Source organism: Cnephaeus nilssonii (genome assembly GCF_951640355.1).
Source record: "Cnephaeus nilssonii genome assembly, chromosome: 24".
NCBI lineage: Eukaryota > Metazoa > Chordata > Mammalia > Chiroptera > Vespertilionidae > Cnephaeus > Cnephaeus nilssonii.
This window is the reverse complement of record NC_137095.1, coordinates 12,813,665-12,840,672: the sequence shown is the minus strand read 5'-3', so window position 1 is coordinate 12,840,672 and position 27,008 is coordinate 12,813,665. Positions and strand designations below refer to the sequence as shown.

The 27,008-nt window shown below is 50.1% G+C and overlaps 1 protein-coding gene across 1 annotated transcript in view; it reads right to left on the bottom strand.

The window, feature by feature from the left end:
• Positions 1–27,008, bottom strand: part of AGBL1 (AGBL carboxypeptidase 1) — a gene marked incomplete at its 3' end in the record, with an annotated part of 254,689 nt that overhangs the window by 183,464 nt on the left and 44,217 nt on the right. The window contains exons 6-11 of the mRNA XM_079764228.1: positions 17,267–17,304; positions 8,909–9,117; positions 6,297–6,462; positions 5,396–5,463; positions 2,776–2,892; positions 494–1,062 (exon numbers count right to left, since the gene is read on the bottom strand). Coding sequence (XP_079620354.1) covers positions 494–1,062; positions 2,776–2,892; positions 5,396–5,463; positions 6,297–6,462; positions 8,909–9,117; positions 17,267–17,304 — 1,167 coding nt within the window. The remainder of the gene's footprint in view (positions 1–493; positions 1,063–2,775; positions 2,893–5,395; positions 5,464–6,296; positions 6,463–8,908; positions 9,118–17,266; positions 17,305–27,008) is intronic.

Sequence of the window (27,008 nt, the reverse complement as noted above, 5' to 3'; positions counted from 1 at the left end):
TCAGAAAAACAGGAAAGTTGCCCGGCTGGTATGGCCCAGGGGTTGAGCGTTGACTCAGGAACCAGAAGGTCGCTGGTTCGATTCCGGGTCAGGGCCCATGCCCAGGTTGTGGGCTCGATCCCCAGTGGGGGACGTGCATGAGGCAGCCAGTCGATGAAGTTCCTCTCTCATCGATGTTTCTATCTCTCTCTCTCCTTTCCTCTCTCTCTAAAAATCAATAAAAACATCCCTAGCTGGTTTGGTTCAGTGGATCGAGTGGCAGCCTGCAGACTCAAGGGTCCCGGGTTTGATCCCAGTCAAGGGCACATGCCCGGGTTGCGGGCTCCATCCCCAGTGAGGGCATGCAGGAGGCAGCCGATGGATGATTCTCTCTCACCATTGATGTGTCTCTCTCCCTCCCTCTCCCTTCCTCTCTGAAATCAATAAAAATATATCTTTTAAACAAAAACAAAAATGAGAAAAAACACAGCTCTTGAGTCAGGACCACCCTCACCGTTGGATTCCGCGCTTGCGTTCCAGCAGGGGCTCCGGGGCGTGTGACGGGCAGTGGCCCCAGAGGTCAGGGAACGCCAGCGTCTTGAAGTCAGCCACGGACCTGGTGCCTCTGGCCTTGGCCATGTAGACATAGGGGTCGTGGTAGGGGGCGTGCTGGGGGTGTGTCTGCAGGAGCTGATGGATCCCGTCCGCCGTGCCCCCGGGTGGAGCGGCGCTGGGAAGGCAGGCACTTGACCTTGCGCAGGAGGTCACGGCGATGTCCCAAGCATCCTCTTGGAGGAGAGTCTCAAGGTCAAGGACGTCCTTTCCGGAAGGACCCATCCCAAGCCCGTGGGGCTGGGCGACTGGGTGTGGGTTCGTTCCAGGTCCATTTTGGGGAACGGGATGCACAAGGGACCTCCCCCTCTTGGCCATGCTCAGGAGGGACGTCTCGGGGGCATCCTCCCTTTCCGGGCCCCGGGAGCCTTGGTCCTTATCCGGGCGGTGCTGCTCCGGGGAGGCAGCGGTGGGAATGTGGAGGTGGTTGGCGTCGGGGGTGAAGTCATCTCCAGGGGTGGCCTCCAGGTCCTTCAGGGGTAGAGCAGAAAAGAACATGGCGGCGTTCCCTCCCAGGGAGACCAGACCACCCCTCCCTGTCCTCACTCTCTGGGCACAGAGCTCAGCATAAAACCCTGTGGATTTAAGGAGCTTTCTCCCAGGTGAGCCACAGAAAGACTACGTTTCAAGAGTCCAAGAAATGGCCCTGGCCGGGTTTGCTCAGTGGATAGAGCGTCGGCCTGCGGGCTGAAGGGTCCCGGTGCGATTCCAGACAAGGGCACGTATGTACCTCGGTTGCAGGCTTGATCCCCGGCCTTGGTGGGGGCTCTTGTAGGAGGCAGCCAATCAATGTGTCTCTCGCACATCCATGTTTCTCTCTTTGTCTCTCTCCCTCCCTCCCTTCCACTCTCTCTAAGCATCAATGGAAAATATCCTAAGGGTGAGGATTTTTAAAAAAAAAGATTCAAACAAAGGGCAGAATCAAAGAAACTCTCGTTTGCAAGGGGCTTTGGGTGGGGCTAGTATAATCCTAAGAAGTACAGGGATGCCTTCGGCAATAAGTTTCATTCGTCTGGCTGAAGAACCTTACTTTTAGGGTCTTCACAGCACCCCAAGGAAGTGGGTTTTTTTATATATATATATTTTTTTTTACAGAGAGGAAGGGAAAGGGACAGAGAGTTAGAAACATCGATGAGAGAGAAACATCGATCAGCTGCCTCCTGCACACTCCCCACTGGGCATGTGCCCGCAACCAAGGCACATGCCCTTGACTGGAATCGAACCTGGGACCGTTCAGTCCACAGGCCGACGCTCTATCCACTGAGCCAAACCAGCCAGGGCCCAAGGAAGTGTCTTTTGTTTAACGATTATTCTGGCTCTAACTGGTTTGGCTCAGTGGATAGAGCGTCGGCCTGTGGACTCAAGGGTCTCAGGTTCGATTCCGGTCAAGGGCATGTACCTTGGTTGCGGGCACATCCCCAGTAGGAGGTGTGCAGGAGGCAGCTGATGGATGTTTCTCTCCCATCGATGTTTCTAACTCTCTATCCCTCTCCCTTCCTCTCTGTGAAAATCAATAATATATATATATATATATATATATATTTTTTTTTTTTTTAAAAGGTTCATCCTGATTGTTTACAAAAAGTGTAAACAATCCTTTACACTGGACTGCAATTTCCTCCCTGAAATTCTTTCCTGCGGATCCCTTTTTTTGCTTTCTGGAGTGAAGGAGATGGTACTAACTCCCTCCGCCGTGGGACTGGCTTGTACCATCAGATACAGCCGAGTTCATGATTTATGGAGAGTCATCAGCAAGCAGCGAGATCAAAAGGCCGGTCTGAAATACTGGCGGCAAGCAACAGCCCCGGGATTAACATCCCTAGACACGAGGATGGCAATTTGCTTCTACTGACAAGCAACCCCTGGGATCCGGCCGGGCGCCTTCCTTCGGAAAGCCGTCGGGACACGGCGCTCCCCCTCTGACAAGGGAACAAGGAAATCAGCCAGAATCGAACCGTGACCTCATGGTTCAGGGGTCGACGCTCAACCCCTGAGCCACGCCGGTCGGGCCTTTCTCACACTTTCTTCTTTCACCTCCTGCTTCTCTCTCAGAAGCAGATTGCTAGGGGTGAGCCAGGGGCTCCCTCCATCCGCAGGCCCCTCCCTGTGTGGCCCCAGGTTCTGCAGAGACCCCATCGTGGACTCGCACATCCCCGGGATGCAGAACCGCGGCGTACGTCCCACCTCAAAGCTGCAGGAGAGCTCCCGGCACATGGCCTCGTACTGGCTCAGCTCCTCCTCGGGGCGGTCAAGGCCAGGTTTGGAGCTCAGCTTGTTCACGTCGGTTTCCAAGTCGTCGTCCTGCAGTGGAACACGGGAGACACGTGTCACCACCGAGAAAGCCGCCCTGAGGAACATGGAGACGAGATGCAGACGAGACTCTTCACAACCCGGGGACGTGGCGTCCTTGCCTCCGAATTGCAGTGCCTGCCTGCGCAAAGGACAGTTTAACAGGTCGGGTTGCTTTTTAGGAATAAAGAAAGAGGCCGGCCGGTGTGGCTCAGTGGTTGACCATTCGATTCCCGGTCAAGGCACATGCCTGGATTGTGGGCTCGATCCCCAGTGTGGGGCGTGCAGGAGGCAACCGATCCATGATTCTCTCTCATCATGGATGTTTCTGCCTGTCTCTCCTTTCCTCTCAGAAATGAACAAAAAATTTTTTTAAAATATTTATATTCTTGACCCAGGGGAGTGGGATGGGGGAGAAAATGCAATATTTTCCATCCATCTCTTCCACCATTTTCCTCCAAACTTCAAATTAAAAGAAAAAAAGACAGATCCTCTGCGGGAGACGTAATGATATTTTCCAATGCAGTACGCACCAGGCCCACACTCTACAGCCTGGTATTGGGGCTCCCAGCTTTATCTCTCAGGCCCTCCTGGCCTCCACGATCTCTGGGGCAGCCTCGGCCGTGGCCCAGGCTGGCACCCGTGGCAACACAGCCGGGCAAGCACTGGGAAGTGAGGCCGGAGTGAAGAGAGGCACAGCTGGTCCTTGCACGTCAGATACGCGAGTGGCTGACACTCTTCATTAGGCGTCCAGTCCTCCGGGAGCGAGCGTGAGGGGAGGGGAGCGTGGCATTGATGGATGGCTGCAGCGGCACAGCATTATTCAAATGATTCGGCGCGGACTCCGAGTCCCGCACTGCCGAGCTACAGCAAAGAGCCAATTTTCCACCGACGACTTCAGAAATGATTCTATTCATCAGTGAAACCCGGAGAACACCAGCGTGTCAATGGCGGCCTTAACCTGCAGACCTGGCTAAGAGGGGGTCCTTAGAGGTCAGCTACTGTCATCAGCAAGGTGAGTGATCGCTATATAGAGAACTCAGAAAGCCTCCTTCTCTCTAAAGAGACAGGTAGGCGGGCCAATAGGTAAGAAAAAAGAAAGGGAGGAAGGGGGATGGATAGATGGATGCATGCATGCATGCATGGACAGATGCATAGAGAGATAGATAGATGCATAGATAGGGAGATAGATAGAGGTATAGATAGATAGATAGATAGATAGATGACAGATAGATAGATAGATAGATAGATAGATAGATAGATAGATAGATGCATAGATAGATAGGTATATAGATAGGTGTATAGGATGGATGGATGGATGGATGGATGGATGGATGGATGGATGGATGGATGGATGGATGGATAGGTAGGTAGGTAGATAGATAGATAGATAGATAGATAGATAGATAGATAGATCGATCGATCGATAGATAGATAGATGGATAGGTAGATAGATGGATGAATGGATGGATAGATAGATGGGTGGATGGGTGGATAGATAGATGCACTGATAGATAGGTGCATAGATAGATAGATAGATAGATAGATAGATAGATGCATAGATAGATTGATGGATTGATAGGTAGATAGATGATAGGTAGATGATAGATAGATAGATAGAAAAATAGATGCATAGATAGATGGATGGATAGGTAGATACATAGAGGTATAGATGGATGGATGGATGGATGATGGATGGATGGATAGATAGATATTTTTAAACCCAGTTTTTATATTCAGGAATGTCTTAAAAGGTAGCATTTACTTCTCAGTCTTATTTTGAGGATGACAAAATTAAGGAACTCTCACTAAGGGCTTGTCCAAGTTGAAGTCCACCAACACAAACGAAGACAGAACTACAACCCTAGATAAAGTTGCCATTACTACAGAGCAGTGGTTCTCTAGTCAGGGGTGACGTTGGGTCCTTCCTGGAGACAATTTTGGTTCATGACTGGGGGGAGGGGGGTTGTGGGGGGAGGGGGAGAGTGAGGGGGTGCTACTGCCATCTAGTGGGTGGAGGCCAGAGATGCTGCTAAACATCAGACCCTGCCCAGGAACAGCCCCCTCAACAAAGAACTGTCCAGTCACATGCCAATAGCACCACGGTTTAGAAAGACTTTCCTAGGCTGGCTGGCGTGGCTCAACGGTTGAGCATCAACCCAGGAGCCAGGAGGTCTCGGTCTGATTCCCGGTCAGGGCACATGCCTGGGTCGCGGGCTCCATCCCCAGTGTGGGGCGTGCAGGAGGCAGCCGATCCATGATTCTCTCTCCTCATGGATGTTTCTATCTCTCTCTCCCTCTCCCTTCCTCTCTGATATCAACAAAAATATATATATTTTTTAAAAAAGTACAGCAGCTGCCATTTATGGAGCAAAACAATCTGCCAGGCACTGGGCAGAAAGACAAAAGTCAGTCCTTAAAATTCACACTGGGATCAGCTGATGGCAGACAGTGCTATCGTCCCTTGTCTGCCGGGAACACGGGGATCGCTAGAAGCGAGGGCTGGTGTACCGACCTCCTCTTTCGCATCTTCAGAATCGGAGTCTCTGTCCTCTTCCTCGTCACCATCATCTTCGAAGTCCTCTGGGTGGGGAAAGGGAGGGGAAGAAGTGGGTGAGGCTCGCCCTTTGTCTCGGGTTCGGGTCAGCATGTCTCCCCCTGACCAATCAGGAGCTCACGATGAAGTGCACGCTACCCCAACACAACCCAGGGCTCACTCAAGGCCTGTGAGACCGTGAGCACCGTGACAGACGGCTACACTGCTGTCCCTCTCATTTTGCAGAATAAAATGATGCAGGCATACCATTCTGGCTCTCCCCGCCCAATTTAGAAGAATGGATGCAGCTTGCCAAAGGTTAGAGGTCACCTACATGCAAAAATGTGCTGCAGTGTGATCGACTCCCTCATTTTGATCTGAAGGAGCTTATTTGAAACACAAGTCCATAGACACAGCCAGTGCCACTGAGGCAAGGTGACACCTCTGGAAAAATACCGATTCCAGCCCGGCTGGCGTGGCTCAGTGGTTGAGCGTCGACCTATGAACCAGGAGGTCACGGTTCGATTCCCGGTCAGGGCACATGCCCAGGTTGTGGGCTTGATCCCCAGTAGGGGGCGTGCAGGAGGCAGCCGATCCATGATTCTCTCTCACCATGGATGTTTCCATCTTTTCTCTCCCTCTCCCTTCCTCTCTGAAATCAATAAAAAATATATTTTAAAAATAAATAAAAACTCGTTGTAAAGAACTGTCCAGTCACGTGCCAATAGCACCACGGTTTAGAAACACTCTCCTAGCCCGGCTGGTGTGGCTCAGTGGTTGAGCGTCAACCCAGGAACCAGGAGGTCTCGGTGTGATTCCCAGTCAGGGCACACGCCCGGGTCGCGGGCTCCATCCCCAGCGTGGCACCCACTTACTTTACCTTCCGCGAGAACGCGTGGGGGTTCCGAGGTGGGGTGCCCGGGGGCGGGGAAGGCGTAGGCACTGCTGGCCGTGACCAAGGGAAGGGGACCCTTCGGGAAGCACTGCCTCAGGACCTGAAGCGCGACGGACGTGACGGGTTCCAGGCTCCGGTCCTCCAAGGAGTTCTGCACAAAGGGAAGGTCGCGTCATTTTCTCCAGCGTCTTGTGGACTCCCCTTTTACAGAACTCAGGTAATGAGTGACAGGCAGGCGGCACGGGCAGTCAACACCCTCAGCGCAGGACGTCTCCTGTGAACACCGCAGTGCGGAACCGTGTCTGGCATGGACTCGGCTTTGGCCTAGAGCCGTGGTCGGCAAACCCATTAGCCAACAGAGCCAAATGCCAACAGTCCAACGATTGAAATTTCTTTGGAGAGCCACATTTTTGAAACGTAAACTTCTTCTAACGCCACTTCTTCAAAAGAGACTCGCCCAGGCCGTGGGATTTTGTGGAAGAGCCACACTCAAGGGGCCAAAGAGCCGTGTGTGGCTCACGAGCTGCCGTTTGCCGACCACGGGCCTAGAGTGTACAATCTGAAATTGCATTTCTCTTTCACAGCTCACGCGTCATTGGGATGAATTTAGTCTGAACATAGACTGAAACATGTGGGCATGGCTACAGTGTTTGGACAGGTTCAAGCCTCGGACTGATGAGAGGACACAGTCCTCTAGTGGCCACGTGCAAGTCCCAGCGTGGAGGGCAGGGCCCTCCCAGCACAACGATAGCCAACAGCTGTGGTTGTAAGCTTGCACCTATGGTCCGAACACGTGGCCCCACGTGCCTGAGTGATGTGGGCGTGATAGAGTTCAGGTGCATGTCATTGAGCAGGATCAAAACCCAGGAGAATGCTGTAAACATCTTGGCCACGCCCTTACTTTGCCTCGTGGCATCTGCTATAAAATAAAGACATAGTAGTCCGTGGCGCTGTCACTGTCTCTCCATCAGAGAGGACAGCGTCCCACCGAGACCCAGCTTTCATTCTCTTGTCTGTCTTTTCTCAATCCTTCCCCGCCCCCTCTCAGGCTCATCCTTGGCTGTGCTGGTGTGGCACAGAAATGCCTTTCGGGGAATGCTTCCCCTGGGGAGATGCTGCCCGGGATGGGTGGGCAGCGGGGAGGGGTGTGTGGAGGGGGATGTCTCCTTCAACCACCCATGTGTCCCTGTGAATTAGGGAGTGAGGAGCTGAGCGGATGGAAGTCCTACGCTCCTCTTTCAGCTATGATTAGCCAGAGAGAAATAGAGGAAGGAGAAGGACAGAAGAGGAAGCCGGAAGAAAAGACGAAGTGAATCCCACGCACGTAAATGAGATAACAGGCCACCTCTCAGAGCCCACAGTATGGCCCCCTTCTCGGGACCCACCCACAGCAAAGAAAAGGTGGGTTTTGCAGATGTGACATTTTGATGTGGATGGAACGTGACAAGACCCTTCTTTTCAGACACTGTGACAAATGTGAGGACAAGTTTACTAAACTGAGAGAGAGGGAGGGAGAGAGAGAGAGGTGGGAGGCGTTTGTTTATCTCTTTGGCCAAAAAGAAAAAAAAAATGGCCGTTTTCTTCAGTCTCTTGGTACCATGGTCGGCAAACTGCAGCTCTTTGGCCCCTAGAGTGTGGCTCTTCCTCAAAATACCACGGCCTGGGCGAGTCTATTTTGAAGAAGTGGCGTTAGAAGAAGTTTAAGTTTAAAAAATGTGGCTCTCCAAAGAAATTTCAATCGTTGGACTGTTGGTATTTGGCTCTGTTGACTAATGAGTTTGCCGACCACTGTCTCAGTAAATGTTTTATCTGCTAACTTGGCCCACAAAGCTGGCGAGGGCGAGCCTCCAGTTGGACATTCCTCAGGGGTTCCTGAGGCCCTCACGTCATAGGAGTAGATACTGGAGGATGCTGAGAGCCTGCCACAGGGAGGAGTGACTGGCTAGAGACAGGGTGGGGAACCTTCTTTCTGCCAAGGGCCATGTGGATATTTATAACATCATTCACGGGCCGTACACAATGATCAACTTAAACATGAACTATGAAGCCAGCCCCAGGCCATTGCAAGTGCTCAATACAAATCCCTCCTCCTCCTCTTCCTTCATTATCACTGTCACCATCATCATCACCACCATCACCATCATCATTATCACCACCATCACCATCATCATCACCGCCATCACCATCATCAGCACCACCATCACCATCATCATCACCGTCATCACCACCATCATCATCACCACCATCACCATCATCACCACAATCATCATCACCACCACTGTCATCATCACCAACCTAACCACCATCACCATCATCATCACCATCCTAACTACCACCACCATCATCATCACCATCATAACCACCACCACCATAATCATCACCATCATAACCACCATGATCATCACCACCATCAGCATCATAACCACCATCATCACCACCATCACCATCAGCATCATAACCACCACCATCACCATCACCATCACCACCATCATCACCATCAGCATCATAACCACCATCAGCATCATAACCACCCCCATCACCAACACCATCACCATCATCACTCTCTCTGGCACAGAGGTGACTCCTGCGCTGGTTACCTGGGTGCTGCTGAAGAGGATCTCCATGCCCTGAGCTGCCAGGAAGGCCTCCCTGCCGGACTGGAGGGTGGCTATGTGCTTGAGGCAGAGCAGAAGTGCCCGGCGGATCGGCAGGTAGCGGTTGGCTGTGTCATGGCTGTGCCAGTCCTGATGCAGCCTGAGCAAGCTGGCGACGTAGCCCCTGTTCACCGCCCTGCGGCTGTTGGACTCTGAAACCAACGGGAAAAGGCGATGTCGGTCACCGGAGGTGCTTTGTTAATGACAAAGAGAATAGCAATAACTTTCCAGTGGAGAACACTGCCTGGTGCCAGCGAATCGAGTGATTAACCTGCGTCTCCAAGCCCTGGCCAGGAAGCTCAGTGGTTAGAGCGCCATCCTGCTACACCAAGGTTAGGGGTTCAATCCCCGGTCAGCATACGTACAAGGACCAGCCGATGAATGCATGAATGAGTGGAACAACACCTCTCTCTCTCTCTCTCTCTCTCAATTAAAAAAAAAAAAAATGAGACAATGCATGCTTCGAGCTGAGTGTTTGGGAAAGATCCCCTGAGCTGTAATCAGATAAGCACGAATTCCAGCTCAAGCTCAGACCCTTCCCCCAGACCCCATCGGTGCACAGGAGTGAAAACACAACCTGAAAATTCGGTGCTTTATTCCAGAAGGGCTTTCTCCTATTAATGAATTTCTCTCTCACTCCTTTTCTTTTTTTTTTTTTTTTCTTTCTGCTTGTTTGTCAAATTCTAAATGCTCAGGCCTGATGGAGCCCCTCTGAGATTTTTGACCCATTTCTTCGCTGGTTTTCCTTTTATTTTATTTTTTCTCTTTTCTTTACGCTTTTCAACATTTCATTCAGCCAGGACCCTGCCCTGAGAGAGATGAGCTTTATTCACTCGAGATCTGTTGGGGGAAGATTTCCATCGCCTTCATTACTCCTTGAATGAATTATTCTGCTGTATTCAGAACCCTTGCTCTCCTTGGCTAGTCCCGGCCACAAAGCGCTCCGAGCCCTTTACCGCCTGCATGAGATCCAGCCTGCCCGATAGCGGATGTTTAAAAGAAAACGGGAGATTAAGTGGGAGGCATTAAAGGGAAGAATCGCCTGCTGAGACGATGCCAGATTGGCATAAATCGTGCCCGGGGAGGGCCCCAAGTGGGAGGTGAGGGACTTTTGGTTTTAATCTATGTAAGGGTACGTTTTATCCTAACGACCTTCACACTGTTTGGAGGGATGAGGGGGAGAATGGGGTGGGGGGGAATCTTTTAAGTATCTGAGAGAAAAAACCCTTATCAAATCCCGGTGACTTTATGCACGATCCGCTGTTAATCCTCAGTAAGCGGGCATGTTTACTAACATCGGAAATAGCTATACCTCCGCCCACCTCCCCACCTCCCTGTCACCTTACCTCCGTCGATCTCTCTCTGAGAATAGCTTGGGGAGTTTTGCTAAAGTCCATACTTATCTAAAACCCGACGAGAGGACGGGCATCGCAGGGAGGAAGAGCAAATATAAATAGAGGAGAGGCAAAGGATGAGTGCAGGAGCTGTTTGGGGCGAGCTGAAAGACTAGGGGTGGGCAAGGGCTCCAGGTCCCCCAACCCTCTTCAAGACAGACCAGCAGTACTTTGGTTTGCTTACATAAATGGTTTCCTGCTAAAATTTTCTAGGCAGGAGAGGGAGAAATCCTGTTTCTTAATATTTTTTTAAAATATATTCTTGTTGATTTCAGAGAGGAAGGGAGAGGGAGAGAGAGAGAAACATCAGTGATGAGAGAGAATCATGGATCAGCTGCCTCCTGCACGCCCCACACCGGGGATCAAGCCTGCAACCTGGACCGGAATCGAACCCCGGGACCCTTCAGTCCGTAGGCCGACGCTCTATCCACTGAGCCAGACCTTCTTAATATTTTTAATATATTTTTTGTATTGATTATAGAGAGGAAGGCAAAGGGAGAGAGAGAGAGAGAGAGAGAATCATCAAGGATGAGAGAGAATCACGGATCTGCTGCCTCCTGCACGCCCCCTGCTGGGGATCAAGCCTGCAAACTGAGCATGTGCCCTGACCGGGGAATCGAACCGTGACCTCCTGGTTCATAGATCCACACTCAACTGCTGAGTCACGCTGGCTTGGACGCCCTCGGTCAGTCTTGATGGTGAATGTTGGAAGATACCGGTTTCCCTGCAGAAGATGAAGGCGTGTGCCCCGTGTGGCCACAATTGGGATCCTCAGTCTCTCAGGCATCAGCGACGTGACCGCTGTGCAAGCACACGGGTCTCCACCGTGTCTTAGCCTTTCCGAGGGTGAGAGGTCTGAGCTGTGAGCAAACACACGCCACCTCCATATGTGACCCCGGGCCTCCCCAAACGCAGTCACACTGTTGTCAGAGCAACATGGTGGCCCAGACTTGCAGACAGAGCTGGTGCTGGTGACCAGGACAGCACGTGGCTTGGGTGTAAGAACCAGGATTGCTTGCAATCTTGTAGCAATTTTGTTTTAAAAAAAAGATGTTTTAAATGGATGGATAGAGAGAGAGGAAGGAAGAGGGAGAGAGAGAAAAAAAACATCATCACGTGAAAGTGAAATGATGATCGGCTGCCTCCTGCCATGCCTCCCACTAGGGATGGAGCCTGCAACCCGGGCACGTGCCCTGACTGGGAATCGAACCGGCAACCCTTCGGCATACGAGACAACAGGCAAACGAACTGAGCAACACCGGCAGGGCTTGTGGCAATATTGTATGTGGCCAAGTTTCGTGTCCACGGCGCTGCACGGGGGTCTGTGAATGCCCTGGCCATGCTACCAACCCCTCTCATCCCCACCGGAAGCCGTCCTTCCTCGTCTAATTAGGTCCCGTTTCATGAGGCACCTTAGTCCCAGGAGACTCCAGAGCTATCTGAGTAGGGCTCCAGGATGAATACATTTTGCATCTTTATTTCTGAGTCACACTTCACAAACTCTTCCTCGGGACCACACGGCGAAAAAGAAACACATCTTCCAAACCGCCTAGAACTGTGATTGGCAAACTGCGGCTCGCGAGCCACACGCAGCTCTTTGGCCCCTTGAGTGTGGCTCTTCCACAAAATACCACGGCCTGGGCGAGTCTATGTTGAAGAAGTGGCGTTAGAAGTTTAAGTTTGAAAAATGTGGCTCTCAAAAGAAATGTCAATCGTTGTACGGTTGATATTTGGCTCTGTTGACTAATGAGTTTGCCGACCACTGGTTAGAAGATGCGTCTGCCAGTCTTTTTCTTTTTTTCAGAAAGGAAGGGAGAGGGAGAGAGAGATAGAAGCATCAGTGATGAGAGAGAATCATGGATGCGCTGCCTCCTGCACGCCCCTTACTGGGGATCGAGCCTGCAAACTGGGCATGTGCCCTGACTGGGAATCGAATCATGACCTCCTGGTTCATAGGTCGATGCTCAACCCCTGAGCCCCGCCAGCTGGGCCATGGTCTATAATTAAGCATCATGGTCCATCTTCTCTGAAGGTACTCTGATACACAGATGTTTTCTCTCCCACTCCCCACCCTCCTGCCCGCTTCCTCGAGGAAACGGTTCATGAGACATATCCTGGAACGGGAGGAGGATGCGTGTGGACCGTGGGAAGGCAGACAGGCGGGCGTTTCAGTGCTGCCTTTGACCTTGGCCGTGAAGGTCAGGAAGATGCAGGTTATCCGAAAGGTGAGAGGGGGTTGGGGAAAGGTAACTGCAAGACGTGGGGCTGTTTACCTGAGGCAGCCCTCCCCAAAGCTGCTCCCGAGAAGCCCCCCACCCCCCGCCACCGCCTCCTCCCCAAATCCTTTCTAATAGTGCTAACCTCCCAGGGAACGCAACCAATTCCAGAGGCTCCCTCCTCCAGCCCCAGCTCCAGGCACCCCGCCTCCCCCTTAAATAATGGCTGAGCCAATGCCTCAGAGACCAGCAGCTGCTAATTTCCTCGAGACAGGCTCGCCGCTCGCGCTGGGAAGCGCAGATAGTGGGGAACGGCAAATATGGGCAACATTAGATTAAAAGAACCTCCTGATAAACAAATGACTCGCCTCCAATACATACTGGACGGAGCGTGGCCGAGATAACTGAAAGAACAGCACCACCACCTGGCAGCACGCGGAACTGCAAGGGCTGCTGTCTGGCCTGTACCAGTCAGCCCACCCAACCATGGGGTCTGACAGAGGCGGGGTGGGCATGGGAAGCAAGGGGGATGGGTAGCATTCTTTTAGCTTACACTTTTTAAAAAATATATATTTTATTGATTTTTTACAGAGAGGAAGGGAGAGGGATAGAGAGCTAGAAACATCGATGAGAGAGAAACATCGATTAGCTGCCTCCTGCACACTCCCTACTGGGGATGTGCCTGCAACCAATGTACATGCCCTTGACCGGAATCGAACCTGGGACCCTTGAGTCCACAGAACGACGCTCTATCCACTGAGCCAAACCGGTTTCGGCTAGCTTACACTTTTAAAAATGTTTTATGGTCCGGCCGGCGTGGCTCAGTGGTTGAGCGTCCACCTAGGAACCAGGAGGTCACAGGTGGATTCCCGGTCAGGGCACATGCCCAGGCTGTGGGCTCCATCCCCAGGAGGGGGCATGCAGGAGGCAGCCGATCCAGGATTCTCTCTCATCACGGATGGTTCTTTCTCTCTCCCTTTCCCGTCCTCTCTGAAATCAATAAAAACATATTTTAAAAAAAATACTTTATGGACTTAATGCAAAAGGCAAAAATATTTGGTGGAAAAAGTCAGAACTTTCAGCCAAGGGGGAAAAAGTTACGTTCCAAGTCGAGCAGGGCTGGTACAATAGAATCTACGATTCTTCCCACCCCTGTTCCCTTTCTCTCCGTCCACCCCATCATCGTCAACCTCATCTGATGCTGAGCCTCATTGGCAGAGACTGGGCCCTGGCACAGCCACCTGGCGACGGAGCGCCTCCTGCTGGTCCCATTCAGACGCTTGTACAGGGTGGACCTCAGAACGCCCTTTTCTAAGGAACTAAATGACAGCCCGGCCGGTGTGGCTCAGTGGTTGAGCATCGACCTATGAACCAGGAGGTCACGGTTGGATTCCCAGTCAGGGCACATGCCCGGGTTGCGGGCTTGATTCCCAGTGGGGGGCGTGCAGGAGGCGGCCGATCCATGATTCTCTCTCAACACTGAAGTTTCCATCTCTCTCTCTCCCCTCCTCTTTGAAATCAATACAAATATATTTTTAAAAAGAAAGAAAGAAAAAACTAAATGACCGATGCTCAGGGCCCCCAAAATCTTTCTAATGCGTAGAAAGTATGTATTTAGCTTCCTTTCAGCTTCGGGTCTTATCTTCCTTAAGCTAAAAAACAAACAAGCAAAGCAAAACCCTAACCCTCGTTAATCTCTTCTTGGTACACACAGGGCTCAGGCCCCAGGGCCCGCACGACGGGCGGGTAAACGCTGCAGTCCGCACGCGGAGTGCATGGCCCCGGCTTCCCGAACCCCAGTCCCCTCACCTGTCAACTGGGGGTGATCCCCAGGCGCCCTCCCCTGACCGGACGCCTGCGCCGTGGCTGACATCGGAAGGGCCCAGTGAACAGCAGACGCTTTCGTCACGTCAGCCCCACGTGTGATGGATGGAGCTTGCGATTCTGCATGTGTACCAAGCCGCCCGCGTCTCGTCTTCCTGCCAAGCTCCCCATTAGCGCTCTTGCATCGCTGTCTCCCTCCCTGCTCCTCTCTCCCTTCCCTGACTCACCTACTTTCCTATTCCCAGCGCTCTCCCCACACACACCCCGGCTTCCGCCAACTTCCCGACGCCTCTAACTGCTGTGGGCGGGAAAGACCCACACGCCAACGTGACGAGCGCGGGGGAGGCCTGGGGGGCGGCCTTTGCAAACTCAAAGGCCCTAAGGTCACCACAAAGGACAGTCTGGCCCTAACCAGTTTGGCTCAGTGGATAGAGCGTCGGCCTGGGGACTGAGGGGTCCCGGGTTCGATCCCGGTCAAGGGCATGTACCTTGGTGGCGGGCACATCCCCAGTAGGGAGTGTGCAGGAGGCAGCTGATGGATGTTTCTCTCCCATCGATGTTAACTCTCTATCCCTCTCCCTTCTTCTCTGTAAAAAAATCAATAATATATATATATTTTTTTAAAAGGACGGTCTGACATTAAAACTTGAACTGAAAGCAGGGTATGGTGGGGAGCCCATGTCCCAGGCCGATATTTTCCCTGGCGAAGGTCGATCTTTACCTTAACGGAGCTTCTTGTCTCTTTGCCTCTACGATAACTTATCCTTGGACTGTCAAAGGGATTTTCCTTTTTTTCCAGAACCCTCCAAGCACCAGCCCTTTGCCCAGGGGTCCTCAAACTTTTTAAACGGGGGGGCCAGTTCACTGTCCCTCAGGCCGTGGGAGGGCCGGACTATAGTTTTAAAAAAAAACTATGAACAAATTCCTATGCACACTGCACATATCTTATTTTGAAGTAAAAAAACAAAACGGCAAAAACACCCACATGTGGCCCGCGGGCCGTAGTTTGAGGACGCCTGCCTTTGCCTGTGACCAGTCCTTTGAACACCCCCAGCCTTTGCATACCCACAGGCCTTTGCAAACCTCCAGCCCCCTGACCTGTAAACTGCCCATTTGGCATAACCCTTTGGCCAACTTCCCCTGTAACCTTTGTCCTTCCTCCCACTATCAGAAGCTGGCCTATGGTGGGGGGCAGAGCAGATGTTTGTGGGTGCCCTGCTGCTCTCCCATGCTCCTGGCTGGACTGGAATCAACGCTGATGTAGGATTCCATCCTGTCTCTGCAGAACGGGCTCGGGGCGTGGCCGGCAGCCCGGGCCCGGGGATTGCCCGGTTACAGAAGTGCTGTGTGTTGCATGTGTTTCTCTGGGCTCAGAGCTGACAGAGATGTATGTTTGGGGGAAGGAGGAGGTGGTTTTTTTTTTTACTTCTATTTATTTGTAAGTTTCATTAAAGTTCACTTCTTACCCACAGGCCCTGTGCTCCCTACAGAGAAACAAATATTACCATCGCGGCAGCTGGCTTCCAAGCTGCCAAATTAAAATAGATGAAGAGGTGAGGAGGGGGGGGGCATAAACACGCTCGGCGAGGCCCCATCACTCCCAAGTGCACCGAGCCTTCCGTCACACCGCACACCGCACGCGTGGAACCGGCTCCCAGCACCATTAGACGCGGGCCCCCAGGCGAGAAAAACAATCCTCCACTTACTCCGGCACCATCACGACCCCGAGCTACTCCTTTGCGGGGACTCGGGTCACCGAGAACAGAGCCAGCCTCCTCCTATCTGTCTGTGATCAGCATCTACACCCTCCGAGCTATCCTGACCCTGCACCTGCCCAAGAATACAGACCCGGGCTGGGACCCAAACACAAGAATCCTGCTTAGGCCTGGCCACCGCCACGGCTCAGCGGTTGAGCGTCGACCTATGAACCAGGAGATCTGGGTTCAATTCCCCGGCAGGGCACATGTCCCAGTGGCAGGCTGGATCCCCCAGTAGGGGGCGTGCGGGAGGCGGCTGATCACGTGTTCTCTCTCATCATTGATGTTTCTATCTCTCTCTCCCTCTCCCTTCCTCTCTGAAATCAATACACACACACACACACACACACACACACACACACACACACAATGAGTGGCCATGTTATTATGATCTCTGTACACATAATAACCTGGCCACTCAGTGTGTGTGTGTGTGTGTGTGTGTGTGTGTGTGTGTGTGTCTATGTGTGTATATATATTTTAGAGGCCTGGTGCATGAATTCGTGCATGGGTGGGGTCCGACCAGCCTGGCCACGGGGGAGGGGACGTGGGCGGTTGGCCGGCCTGCCTGCTGGTCGAACTCCTGGTCGAGGGGACAATTTGCATATTAGCCTTTTATTACATAGGATATACACTGAGTGGCCAGATTATTATACGTTCAGAGATCATCATAACCTGGCCACTCAGTGTGTGTGTGTGTGTGTGTGTGTGTGTGTGTGTGTATAGAGAGAGAATCCTGCTTCTCCCCCACTGTCAGAACCTTCTCCTCTCCAGGACAATCCCACTGGGACTGGCGTTTATTCCAACATCCTCACGGCAGCTGGCCGTGTTGGAAGCGGCGAAGAGGCCTGCAGGTCCCACAGACAACGCTCTCCCTTTAGAACCAACTGCCTTAATGGCGTTACGTACAGGCGCGCCCCAGGGAAGGGGTGTTCGCTCTCTCTCTCCAGCTGTGAGCTTGCATGGGCCCTAACATTCTCCGTTGCACCCCGAAGATCCCCCAGGAATGGCCCTCCGGGGGGGGGGAGGGGGGCAATGAGCCACAGAAGAGCGCCTTTCTCTGAATTGGGACGGGGAGAGGGAGAACCCCTTTTCAAGGGAGGTGCTTACTGGATCTCAGCAACGCCGCCAGCACCTCCACCGCCGCCCTGCAGGGAAGAGAGAGAAAAGGGGAGACGTCAATGCCCAGACCGCGGATCCCACAGCCCACGCCCGTGGCGGCCTCCTGCCAGCCTCCCGATGACCCCAGCCGCAGGCATTCTGCTGACGCTCCCGCCGCCACCGCAGAGGCGAAGACGCAGAGATGGCCCTGAGCGGCCTGCCCACCTCGCAAATGGGGTCCCAGGAGTCCCCTCCGCTGCTGAACACCTCTCCCTCACCCCCTCCTGCCTCCCACCGTCCACCGAGGTCCCCACAGGGAGCTCCTCCTCTTCCTGCTGCTCCTTCCCCACCGGAACTCTCCACGGATCCCGGGGTCCAGGGGACTCTGAGGAAGGAGGTGGGGAGGGGGGACCCCGAGGCAGAGGGCGTGCAGGGAGCACTTCTTTTTTTCTAAGTATATAATATTTTTTAATATATTTTATTGATTTTTTACAGAGAGGAAGAGAAGAGGGACAGAGAGTTAGAAACATCGATGAGAGAGAAACATCGATCAGCTGCCTCCTACACACCCACCACTGGGGATGTGCCCGCAACCAAGGTACATGCCCTTGACCGGAATCGAACCTGGGACCCTTCAGTCCGCAGGCCAACGCTCTATCCACTGAGCCAAGCTGGCTAGGGCTCTAAGTATATTTTTTATTGGTTTCAGAGAGGGAGAGGGAGAGGGAGAGGGAGAGGGAGAGGGAGAGGGAGAGGGAGAGGGAGAGGGAGAGGGAGAGGGAGAGGGAGAGGGAGAGGGAGAGGGAGAGGGAGAGGGAGAAGAAGAGGGAGAGGGAGAGGGAGAGGGAGAAGAAGAGGGACTGTTTTCCCAGTCTCTGCAGCGATGGCAGGCATGGAGACTAAAAATGCCTCTGGCCCGTGTGTCAGGGACCTTTCTGTCTGTCTCCCCCCCCCCCCCCCCCCACACACACACCAGATTCTGAAGATTGCAGAGCAGATCAAAGAGGCTGGATGAGCCTGGCCAGCATGGCTCAGTGGTTGAGCGTCGACCTAAGAACCAGGAGGTCATGGTTCGATTCCCAGTCAGGGCACATGTCCGGGTTGTGGACTCGATCCCCAGTGGGGGGCGTGCAGGAGGCAGCCGATCCATGATTCTCTCTCATCACTGATGTTTCTAGTTCTCTCTCCCTCTCCCTTCCTCTCTCTCAAATTAATACAAATATTTTTTTTTTAAGAGGAAAACGTTCCTCTACTTAGAGATGCAGAGATGAAGAAGAGAGATGATTTGAAAAAATGTATACTATCCTCCACAGAGTTCCCCAATATCTCACCTGGTCTGTGTTGACCCACAGACAAGTCCTCAGTAGTTCTAAGACACCTGTAGCCTGCGCTACGCCTGTGTCTTATTAAAATTAGGTTAGCCAAGTAGATCGTGACGGTAATAATAGACATGCGTGTTTTAATCATGTGTAAGTAGTCATACGTGCTCTACATAATGGAGAATACACTTTAATCTACTTTTGATTATTTATAATTGTACATATTATACCATTATTATATGCCATGCACTTTTAATATAAAAGTTTGATTAAGAAGACTATTTTTTTTTTCTAATTTAAAGAATCCATGATTCCGTGAGGCAACGCCATATGGGAGTTAATGAGAAAATTGGTGGCTATTACTCTAGGAAAATGATATAATGGAGCTAAAATGTGCTATAAAAAAAAAAAAAAAAAAAAAAAAACACGTTTAAACATCAAAGCAAGAAAACCATCTCAGCCTCCCGGGTCTGAAATATGGGTTATTTTTAAATCACTCTTGTCAAAAAAAAAAAAAAAAAAATACACCGTCGGTGACATAAATGAGGTGCTAAAGACTAAGTGGACCTGGGAAAGATAGTTTTTCTTCTAACATTTTGAAATCAAGAGAAAAGGCTCATTAAAAAAAAAATAATCATCATGTAAGTCTCCGATCCATCAATGTAATGACACTGGTCCTTTTTCTTTTCCTTTGCTTCGGAGTGCCGTCCCCTAAAATAAACCCAAGCCCCGGGGAGGCTTTTAAACATAAAGACGTGAAAAATGAGATGGTTTGACAAGCCTCCCGAAACCCTGCGTCCGGACCTCCCAGCCGCCCAGTCCACACGGGGAGATGCCAGCCTGACGCCGCACGCACGGCGTTTGCACGGGAAACGGGTTTGACAGAATCACCCCTCGGCTAGAAGCCAGGCCAGGCCCGGGGAGGTCACCTCTGCTCCGTGAGAAACACAACCCACATCCCGGCTCTTGCCGAGAGGGCTGTTGTGCAAACTCCCAAGGATCCTGGGAATCACCGGGTTTGTTTTAACAAGCCCACTGGTAGGATTAGGTGGGTTTAAAGATTAGATGACTTTGCTAAGGTGGGTTTCCTACATTTATAGAGTGTTTGTTGATAAATAAAATTGGGATTTTTTTTGTTTTAGTTATATTTTTATTGATTTCAGAGAGGGAGGGAGAGGAAGAGAGAGAGAAAAAAACATCAATGATGAGAGAGAATCATGGATCGGCTGCCTCATGCACGCCCCCTACTGGGGACAGAGCCCGAAACCCGGGCATGTGCCCCTGACCGGGAATGGAACCGTGACCTCCTGGTTCCTAGGCCAACGCTCAACCCCTGAGCTATGGTGGCCAGGCTTAAAATTAGAATTAACACAAATTATGAGAAGTCATTTTCCTGGTCAATGTTAGACAAATGTTTAAACCTTTTCTAGGGAGGCGATAGTCTCTTACGTGGCCAAAACCTTCTGCCTACGCATTCGTTAGTCAGATGTGCTGAATTCATAACTTGGAGGAGAAAACGAAATAAGTTAGCTGTTGAGTAATGATACAATTTCCACCACACGCAACATCATGCATGAAAGAGCAATGAGCTTGGTCCCCTAAAGAATGGGAAGTTAGTCTGGCTGGCATGGCTCAGTGGTTGAGCATCGAGCTATGAACCAGGAGGTCATGGGTTGGATTCCCAGTCAGGGCACATGACCGGGTTATGGGCTCGATCCCCAGTGTGGGGCGTGCAGGAGGCAGCCTGTCCATGATTCTCTCTCATCATGGATGTTTCTATCTCCCTCTCCCTTCCACCCTGAAATCAATAAAAATATATATATACTAGTGGCCTGGTGCATGAAATTCGTGCACAGTGTGTGTGGGGGGGTGTCCCTCAGCCCGGCCTGCACCCTCTCCAATCGGACATCCCTCTCACAATCCAGGACTGCTGGCTCCTAACCGCTCACCTGCCTTCCTGCCTCATCACCACTAACCACTCTGCCTGCAAGCCTGCTCGCCCCCAAATGCCCCCCTTGCTGGCCTGCTCGCCCCCAACTGACCCACCTGCCGGCCTGATTGCTCCCAACTGCCCCCCCTGCCAGTTTGCTCGTCCCCAACTGCCCCCCCACCAGCCTGATCACCCCCAACTGCCCTCCCCTCCTGGCCTGATTGCCCCTAACCGCCTCTGCCTCGGCCCCGCCACCATGGCTTTGTCCAGAAGGACGTCCGGAAGGTCTCCTGGTCTAATTAGCATATTACCCTTTTATTAGTACAGATATATTTTAAAAACCCACCAGGACAGAAACCACATCCACTTCCAATCCCCACCCACCCCCGAAGCCGGCTCAGCACCCAGCCTCAGGTACGTAGGACGGAAAAATGAAGCCGTCAGGGAAGGCGACATTTAAAGACGTGCATAGATCAGCCGGGGAAGTGAATCACTCATGCTTAGTGACTGTAATACAGAATAAATTTATTCCCGCCGTAAAATAACGTCTCCACGTGGAGGAGAACATGTCAGAGGCAGTATATCTGTATCAGGTTCAGCAGAAAGGCCTAAGTGACAAATTACAGAAACACAGACAGCGTTCTTTATACCCGTCTATCGCCTAGGGCCGGGCGGGCTTTTTTCCTTTCGCGCCTTATTCTGACGGGGTGGGGGCCATGATGAAAAACAAAATATTATCGATGGAACTGGGGAACATTATGTTAAGTGGAATAAGCCAGTCAATGAAAGAAAAATACCACATGATCTCACCCATTTGTGGATAATAAAGGACATGATAAACTGATGAGCAAAAAGATAGATACAGAGGCAGTAAAGCATCAAACAGACTGTCTGTCAAATTACAGTGGGAAGGTTAGGGAGAGGTGGGGGAGATAAGAGATCAACCGAAGGACTTGGATGCATGCATGTAAGCATAACCAACGGACGCAAGACACTGGGGGGTGAGGGCATGTATGGGAGTGGGGTGGGGGTGGGGGCAATGGTAAAATATGTACACCTATAATACCTTAATTAAAAAAATGAAAGAAAAAAAACCACATTTTCAGATGGATATATTGGTCAGAAGCCTTACTGAGAAATATCAGTAAGGTTTTCAAAATTTGTTTGCTCAGGACATAAGGAGAAACTGACTATTTTATATGAAATTATATCATTTATATCAAATTAAACTAATTAATAGGAAAAAAAATTATCAACCCAACAACTCACTATCCAGTGAACTCATTCCAGCCTTTACCAGCAACTCTCATCAGAAACGAATATTCATTAAATACTGCGTGGGCGAGCATGTGTCCCCAAAAAACAAAATTCAGGAAGGCAACATTTGGCTTCTCCAAACACCAGGAAAATAAAAAATGACATGATAAACTGAATTTCTTAAAAAGCTTATTTTCTTTGTGTTCCTCTATACAAATACAGTCATCTCATGATAACACTATACCACTAATATCTTTTAAAATATATATATTTTATTGATTTTTTATAGCGAGGAAGGGAAAGGGATAGAGAATTAGAAACATCGATGAGAGAGAAACATTCATCAGCTGCCTCCTGCACACTCCCTACTGGGGATGTGCCCGCAACCAAGGTACATGCCCTTGACCGGAATCGAACCTGGGACCCTTGAGTCCTAAGGCCGACGCTCTATCCACTGAGCCAAACCGGTTAGGGCTACCACTAATATCTTAAGAGACTGGATGCCAGCCGGGCTGGTGTGGCTCAGAGGTTGAGCATCAACCTATAAACCAGGAGGTCACAGTTTGATTCCAGGTCAGGGCACATGCCCGGGGTTGTGGGCAACATCCCCAGTAGGGGGCGTGCAGGAGGCAGCCGATCCATGATTCTCTCTCATCATTGATGTTTCTATCTCTCCATCTCCCTTCCTCTCTGAAATCAATACAAATATATATTTGTATATAGCAGTTGTACTGGTTAATAATGCGGATTTTTTTCACTAGATGGGGTTACACATATGTTGATATATATGCGATGTGATCTGTATGCCATTTTGTTGTATTGACAGCAAGCTTCAAAACTTCATATGTCAAATTTGCTGAAGGTGTTAACATCATAGATATTTTTACGCTTAAAAATGTCGAATTTCATGCCAAAAAAAAGCATTTACGGGAAATTTTAATTCATTACTTTATTTTGAAGAAAAGTGCTGCTGAAAGTTATCTTTACTTTGGGAAGCTTATGGTGAACATGTTCCATCTCAAGATCCTTGTGAACGCTGGTTTAAACGCTTTAAAAGTGATGATTTCGATGTGAAAGACAAAGAACGTCCAGGTCAACCAAAAGAGTTTGAAGACCAACAATTACAAGCATTATTGGATGAAGATGCATGTCAAACTCAAAAACAACTTGCAGAAAGATTAAACGTTGCTCAGCAAACAATTTCCAACAGTTTACAAGCAATGGGAAAGATTTTAAAGGAAGGAAAATGGGTGCCACATCAACTGAACGAAAGACAAATGGAAAACCGAAAAGTCATCAGTAAAACGTTGTTTCAACGACACAAAAGAAAGTCTTTTTTGCATCGAATTGTGCCTGGCGATGAAAAGTGGATTTATTTTGAGAATCACAAACGCACAAAATCACAGGTTGATCCAGGTCAACCATCAACATCAACTGCAAGGCCAACTCACTTCGGAAAGAAGACAATGCTCTGCGTTTGGTGGGATCAGGAAGGTGTGGTGTATTATGAGCTTCTAAAACCAGGGGAAACCGTTAATACTGATCGCTACCAACAACAAAGAATCAATTTGAACCATGCTTTGATTATAAAACCACCAGAATGGGCCAGAAGACACGGCAAAGTAATTTTGCTTCATGACGACACACCATCACACACTTCAACGCCAGTTAAAGACACGTTAAAAGATCCTGCCTGGGAAGTATTAGCCCACCCGCTATATTCACCAGACCTCGCTCCTTCAGATGACCACTTGTTCTGATCCATGGCACACGCACTGTCTGAGCAGTACTTCAAAACGTATAAAGAAGTGGGAAACTGGGTCTCTGAATGGTCTGCCTCAAAACAAGAACAGTTCTATTGGGACAGTACCCACAAATTACCTGAAAGATGGGGGAAATGTGTAGCTAGCGATGGCCATTACTTTGAATAAAGCATTTTTGATGTTTCTCTTGAAATTATCGTGTTTTCTTTGATTACAAAATCCACATTTTTAATCAGTACACCTAGGGGAGAGAGACGGGGGCGGGAGAGAGAGAGAGAGAGAGAGAGAGAGAGAGAGAGAGAGAGAGAGAGAGAGAGAGAGAGAAGAAATGGATGCCAGTGTGTGGGTGAGGCAATGGGAAGCTGTCATACCCGTGGCTACCAACAGATGGCGGTGGGCTGCCCCTGTGCTCAGGATGAGTGGGTTGCTGCCATCTGGACCAGCTTTTTCCCTTTCGCTGCCTCACAGACTCTTCACCTTGTTTCCGGAACACGGCTCTCCCCGATTGCTCTCGCCTGCCCATTGCCCACACTCCCTCTCTTAGCCTTGACGATTATAACTCCGCCGCTGCATTGTTTGACTTCATAAGGGCACCCTGCAATTGGGGGGGGCCTTCCCCGTAACTCCGCAAAGCGTCTGGAACCTGCCCGGTGAAATGGGATTGTGTTGTGTGTGCTGGTGAGGACTGTGTTCAGGGTGGGCCATTTCCAGAGACAGGTCACCTGGGCCTCGAGGAACACGGCGGCCGGGCTGCCTCTTCCATCCCCGAGCCCTCTCTGGCTCGAGTATTAACTGCCCACGACACATGCTTTATTTATTTATTCCAGGCATTTACCCATTTAGCTATTGAGAGGAGGAGAGCCCCCGCACGGCAGCGTGGGGTGGGGAAACGGACTTAGATGTTCTCACCGGGAGAACTGAATCGCACTTCACCGCCTCCACCTGCTCCTTGTGCCCAGGTCAGGAAACCCCCCATTTTGGACGCAAAGTCTCCATCTATCCAGTCACCGAATTGGAAGAGTTGCTTCCTACTTTCCCTTCTGCATAAAACACTTAAGGATTCTATGGAAATTAAAAGATTACTGCTGCCCTAGCCGGTGTGGCTCAGTGGGTAAGAGCATCAGCCCTGGGACTGAAGGGGCCTGGGTTTGATTCCGGTCAAGGGCACGTACCTCAGTGGCAGGCTGGATCCCTGACCCTGGGCCGGGGCGTGTGCGGGAGGCAACCCATCGATGTGTCTCTCTCACATGGATGTTTTTCTCTTTGTCTCTTCCCCGTCCTTACACTCTCTTTAAAACCAATGGGGAGCCCTAACCGGTTTGGCTCACTTGGATAGAGCCTCGGCCTGCAGGCTGAAGGATCCCAGGTTCGATTCCAATCGAGGGCACGTGCCTGGGTTGCAGGCTCGATCCCCAGTAGGGGGCGTGCAGGAGGCAGCCAATTCCATGATTCTCTCTCATCATGGATGTTTCTGTCTCTCTATCCCTCTCCCTTCCTCTCTGAAATCAATAAAAATATTTTTTTAAAAAATAAAAATAAATAAAATCAATGGGGAAATATCCTCGGGTAAGGATTAACAACAACAAAAAACCAACAAATAAACAAAAGACATTTACTGCCATTCACGGAGTGTAAAATTGTTTTACCCTTTAGAAAGTCATGAAGAAGTATTAAAATAGCCATACTGGGAGACAGGAAGGAGACTATCTGATTACCACCCATCTCAAAATGTACCCATATTAATAGCCAACTGGGGACCGAGCCCACAGCCCAGGCCATGTGCCCTGACTGGGATCAAATCTGTGACCTCCTGGTTCATAGGTCCATGCTCAACCCACTGAGCCACGCTGGCTGGGCGCCGGCTTCCCTCCAAGCTGTAGATTGCATGTGTAAATCGACCACCCACTTTATGGCCATCTTTGTTAATGGTGTGGAGTAGAAGCTGAAATTAATCTTGGGGATATCCAGTTCTTCAAGGGCCATATCATGAACAGACGATTTTTTCCCTCCATGGAACTTGCCCGTACCCATAATCCATTGTCCCTCCATGGGTGAGTTTATTCCTACCCTGTCTGTTCTCTTTTATTAATCTATTTGTCAGTCTTGACATCAATATCACACTGTCTTGATGACTGTAGCTTTATCATAAATCTTGAAATATGGTCTTGTTAGTCCTCCAACTTTTTTTTTTTTCCCCTCCCAAAACTGCATTTGCTAGTCTAGGCGGTTTGCATTTCCATATGAATTTTAGAACCAATCTGTCGATTTCTACCAAAAAAAAACAACACAAAAACCCTCACAACTTTGATTGGAAATGCATTCAATCCATAAATCAATTTAAGGAAATCTTAACAATATCACGTCTTCTCAGCCACGAGTTCTAGCTCTCTACTTATTCAGGTCTTCATAAATACGTTTCAGCAATGCTTTGTAGTTTGCAGTATTTGCATACACAGATCCTTTGCATAGTTTGTCAGATTTATCCCTATTTCAGAACTGTCGACGCCGTTATAAATTGTATTTTGAGAAACTTATTTTTGAATGGTTTGTGGCATGGCGTAGACATAAAACTCGTTTTTGTCTATCGGTTTGGCATCCTGGGACTTTGGGAAATACAATGAATAGTTCTTGCAGCTTTTGTCCGTGTGTAGATGCCATCAGAACTTCTCCATAGACAAGCATATCCTCTGCAAATAAAGCCTGCCTTTTTTTAAAAATATATTTTATTGGTTTTTTACAGAGAGGAAGGGAGAGGGATAGAGAGTTAGAAACATCGATGAGAGAGGAAACATCGATCGGCTGCCTCCTGCACACCCCCTAATGGGGATGTGCCCGCAACCAAGGCACATGCCCTTGCCCGGAATCGAACCTGGGACCCTTGAGTCTGCAGGCCGACGCTCTATCCACTGAGCCACACCGGTTAGGGCTAAAGCCTGACTTTTCCCTGGCCCACCGGAATGTCTCCTGTCTGCCTGCCTGTTTGCCCTGACTACCGTCTCCAACACAAGCTTGAAGACACGTGGCAGGAGTGGGCATTCCGCCTTTCAGCAACAAGTATGATGTTACCTGTGGTTTTCATGGGGATGGTCTATGGAGGAAGTCTCTAGCTCTCATTTGTTGAATTTTTATCAGGAAATGATGTTGAATTTTTGTCAAAAGCTTCTTCTGTGTCTATTGAGGTCATCCATATGTTGGGGTGGGTTGTTTTTTTGTTTTTTGTTTTTAGTTTTTTATATATATATAATAAATTATATGCAATGACTTCCGCATGTTAAACTAATGTTGCGTTCCTGCGACAAATCCCAATTGGTCTTGATTCATTGATATGAATTTTCTAAAATTGGGTTAAAGGTAGTTGCATCTCCATAAGAGAGGTTAGCGGGTAATTTCCGCTTTTTTGTTACGTCTGCTATCAGGGTAAGAAGTTAGGAAGTAGTTCCTCTTCTCTCATTTTCTGAGACACTTCGTATGGACTTGTTAAA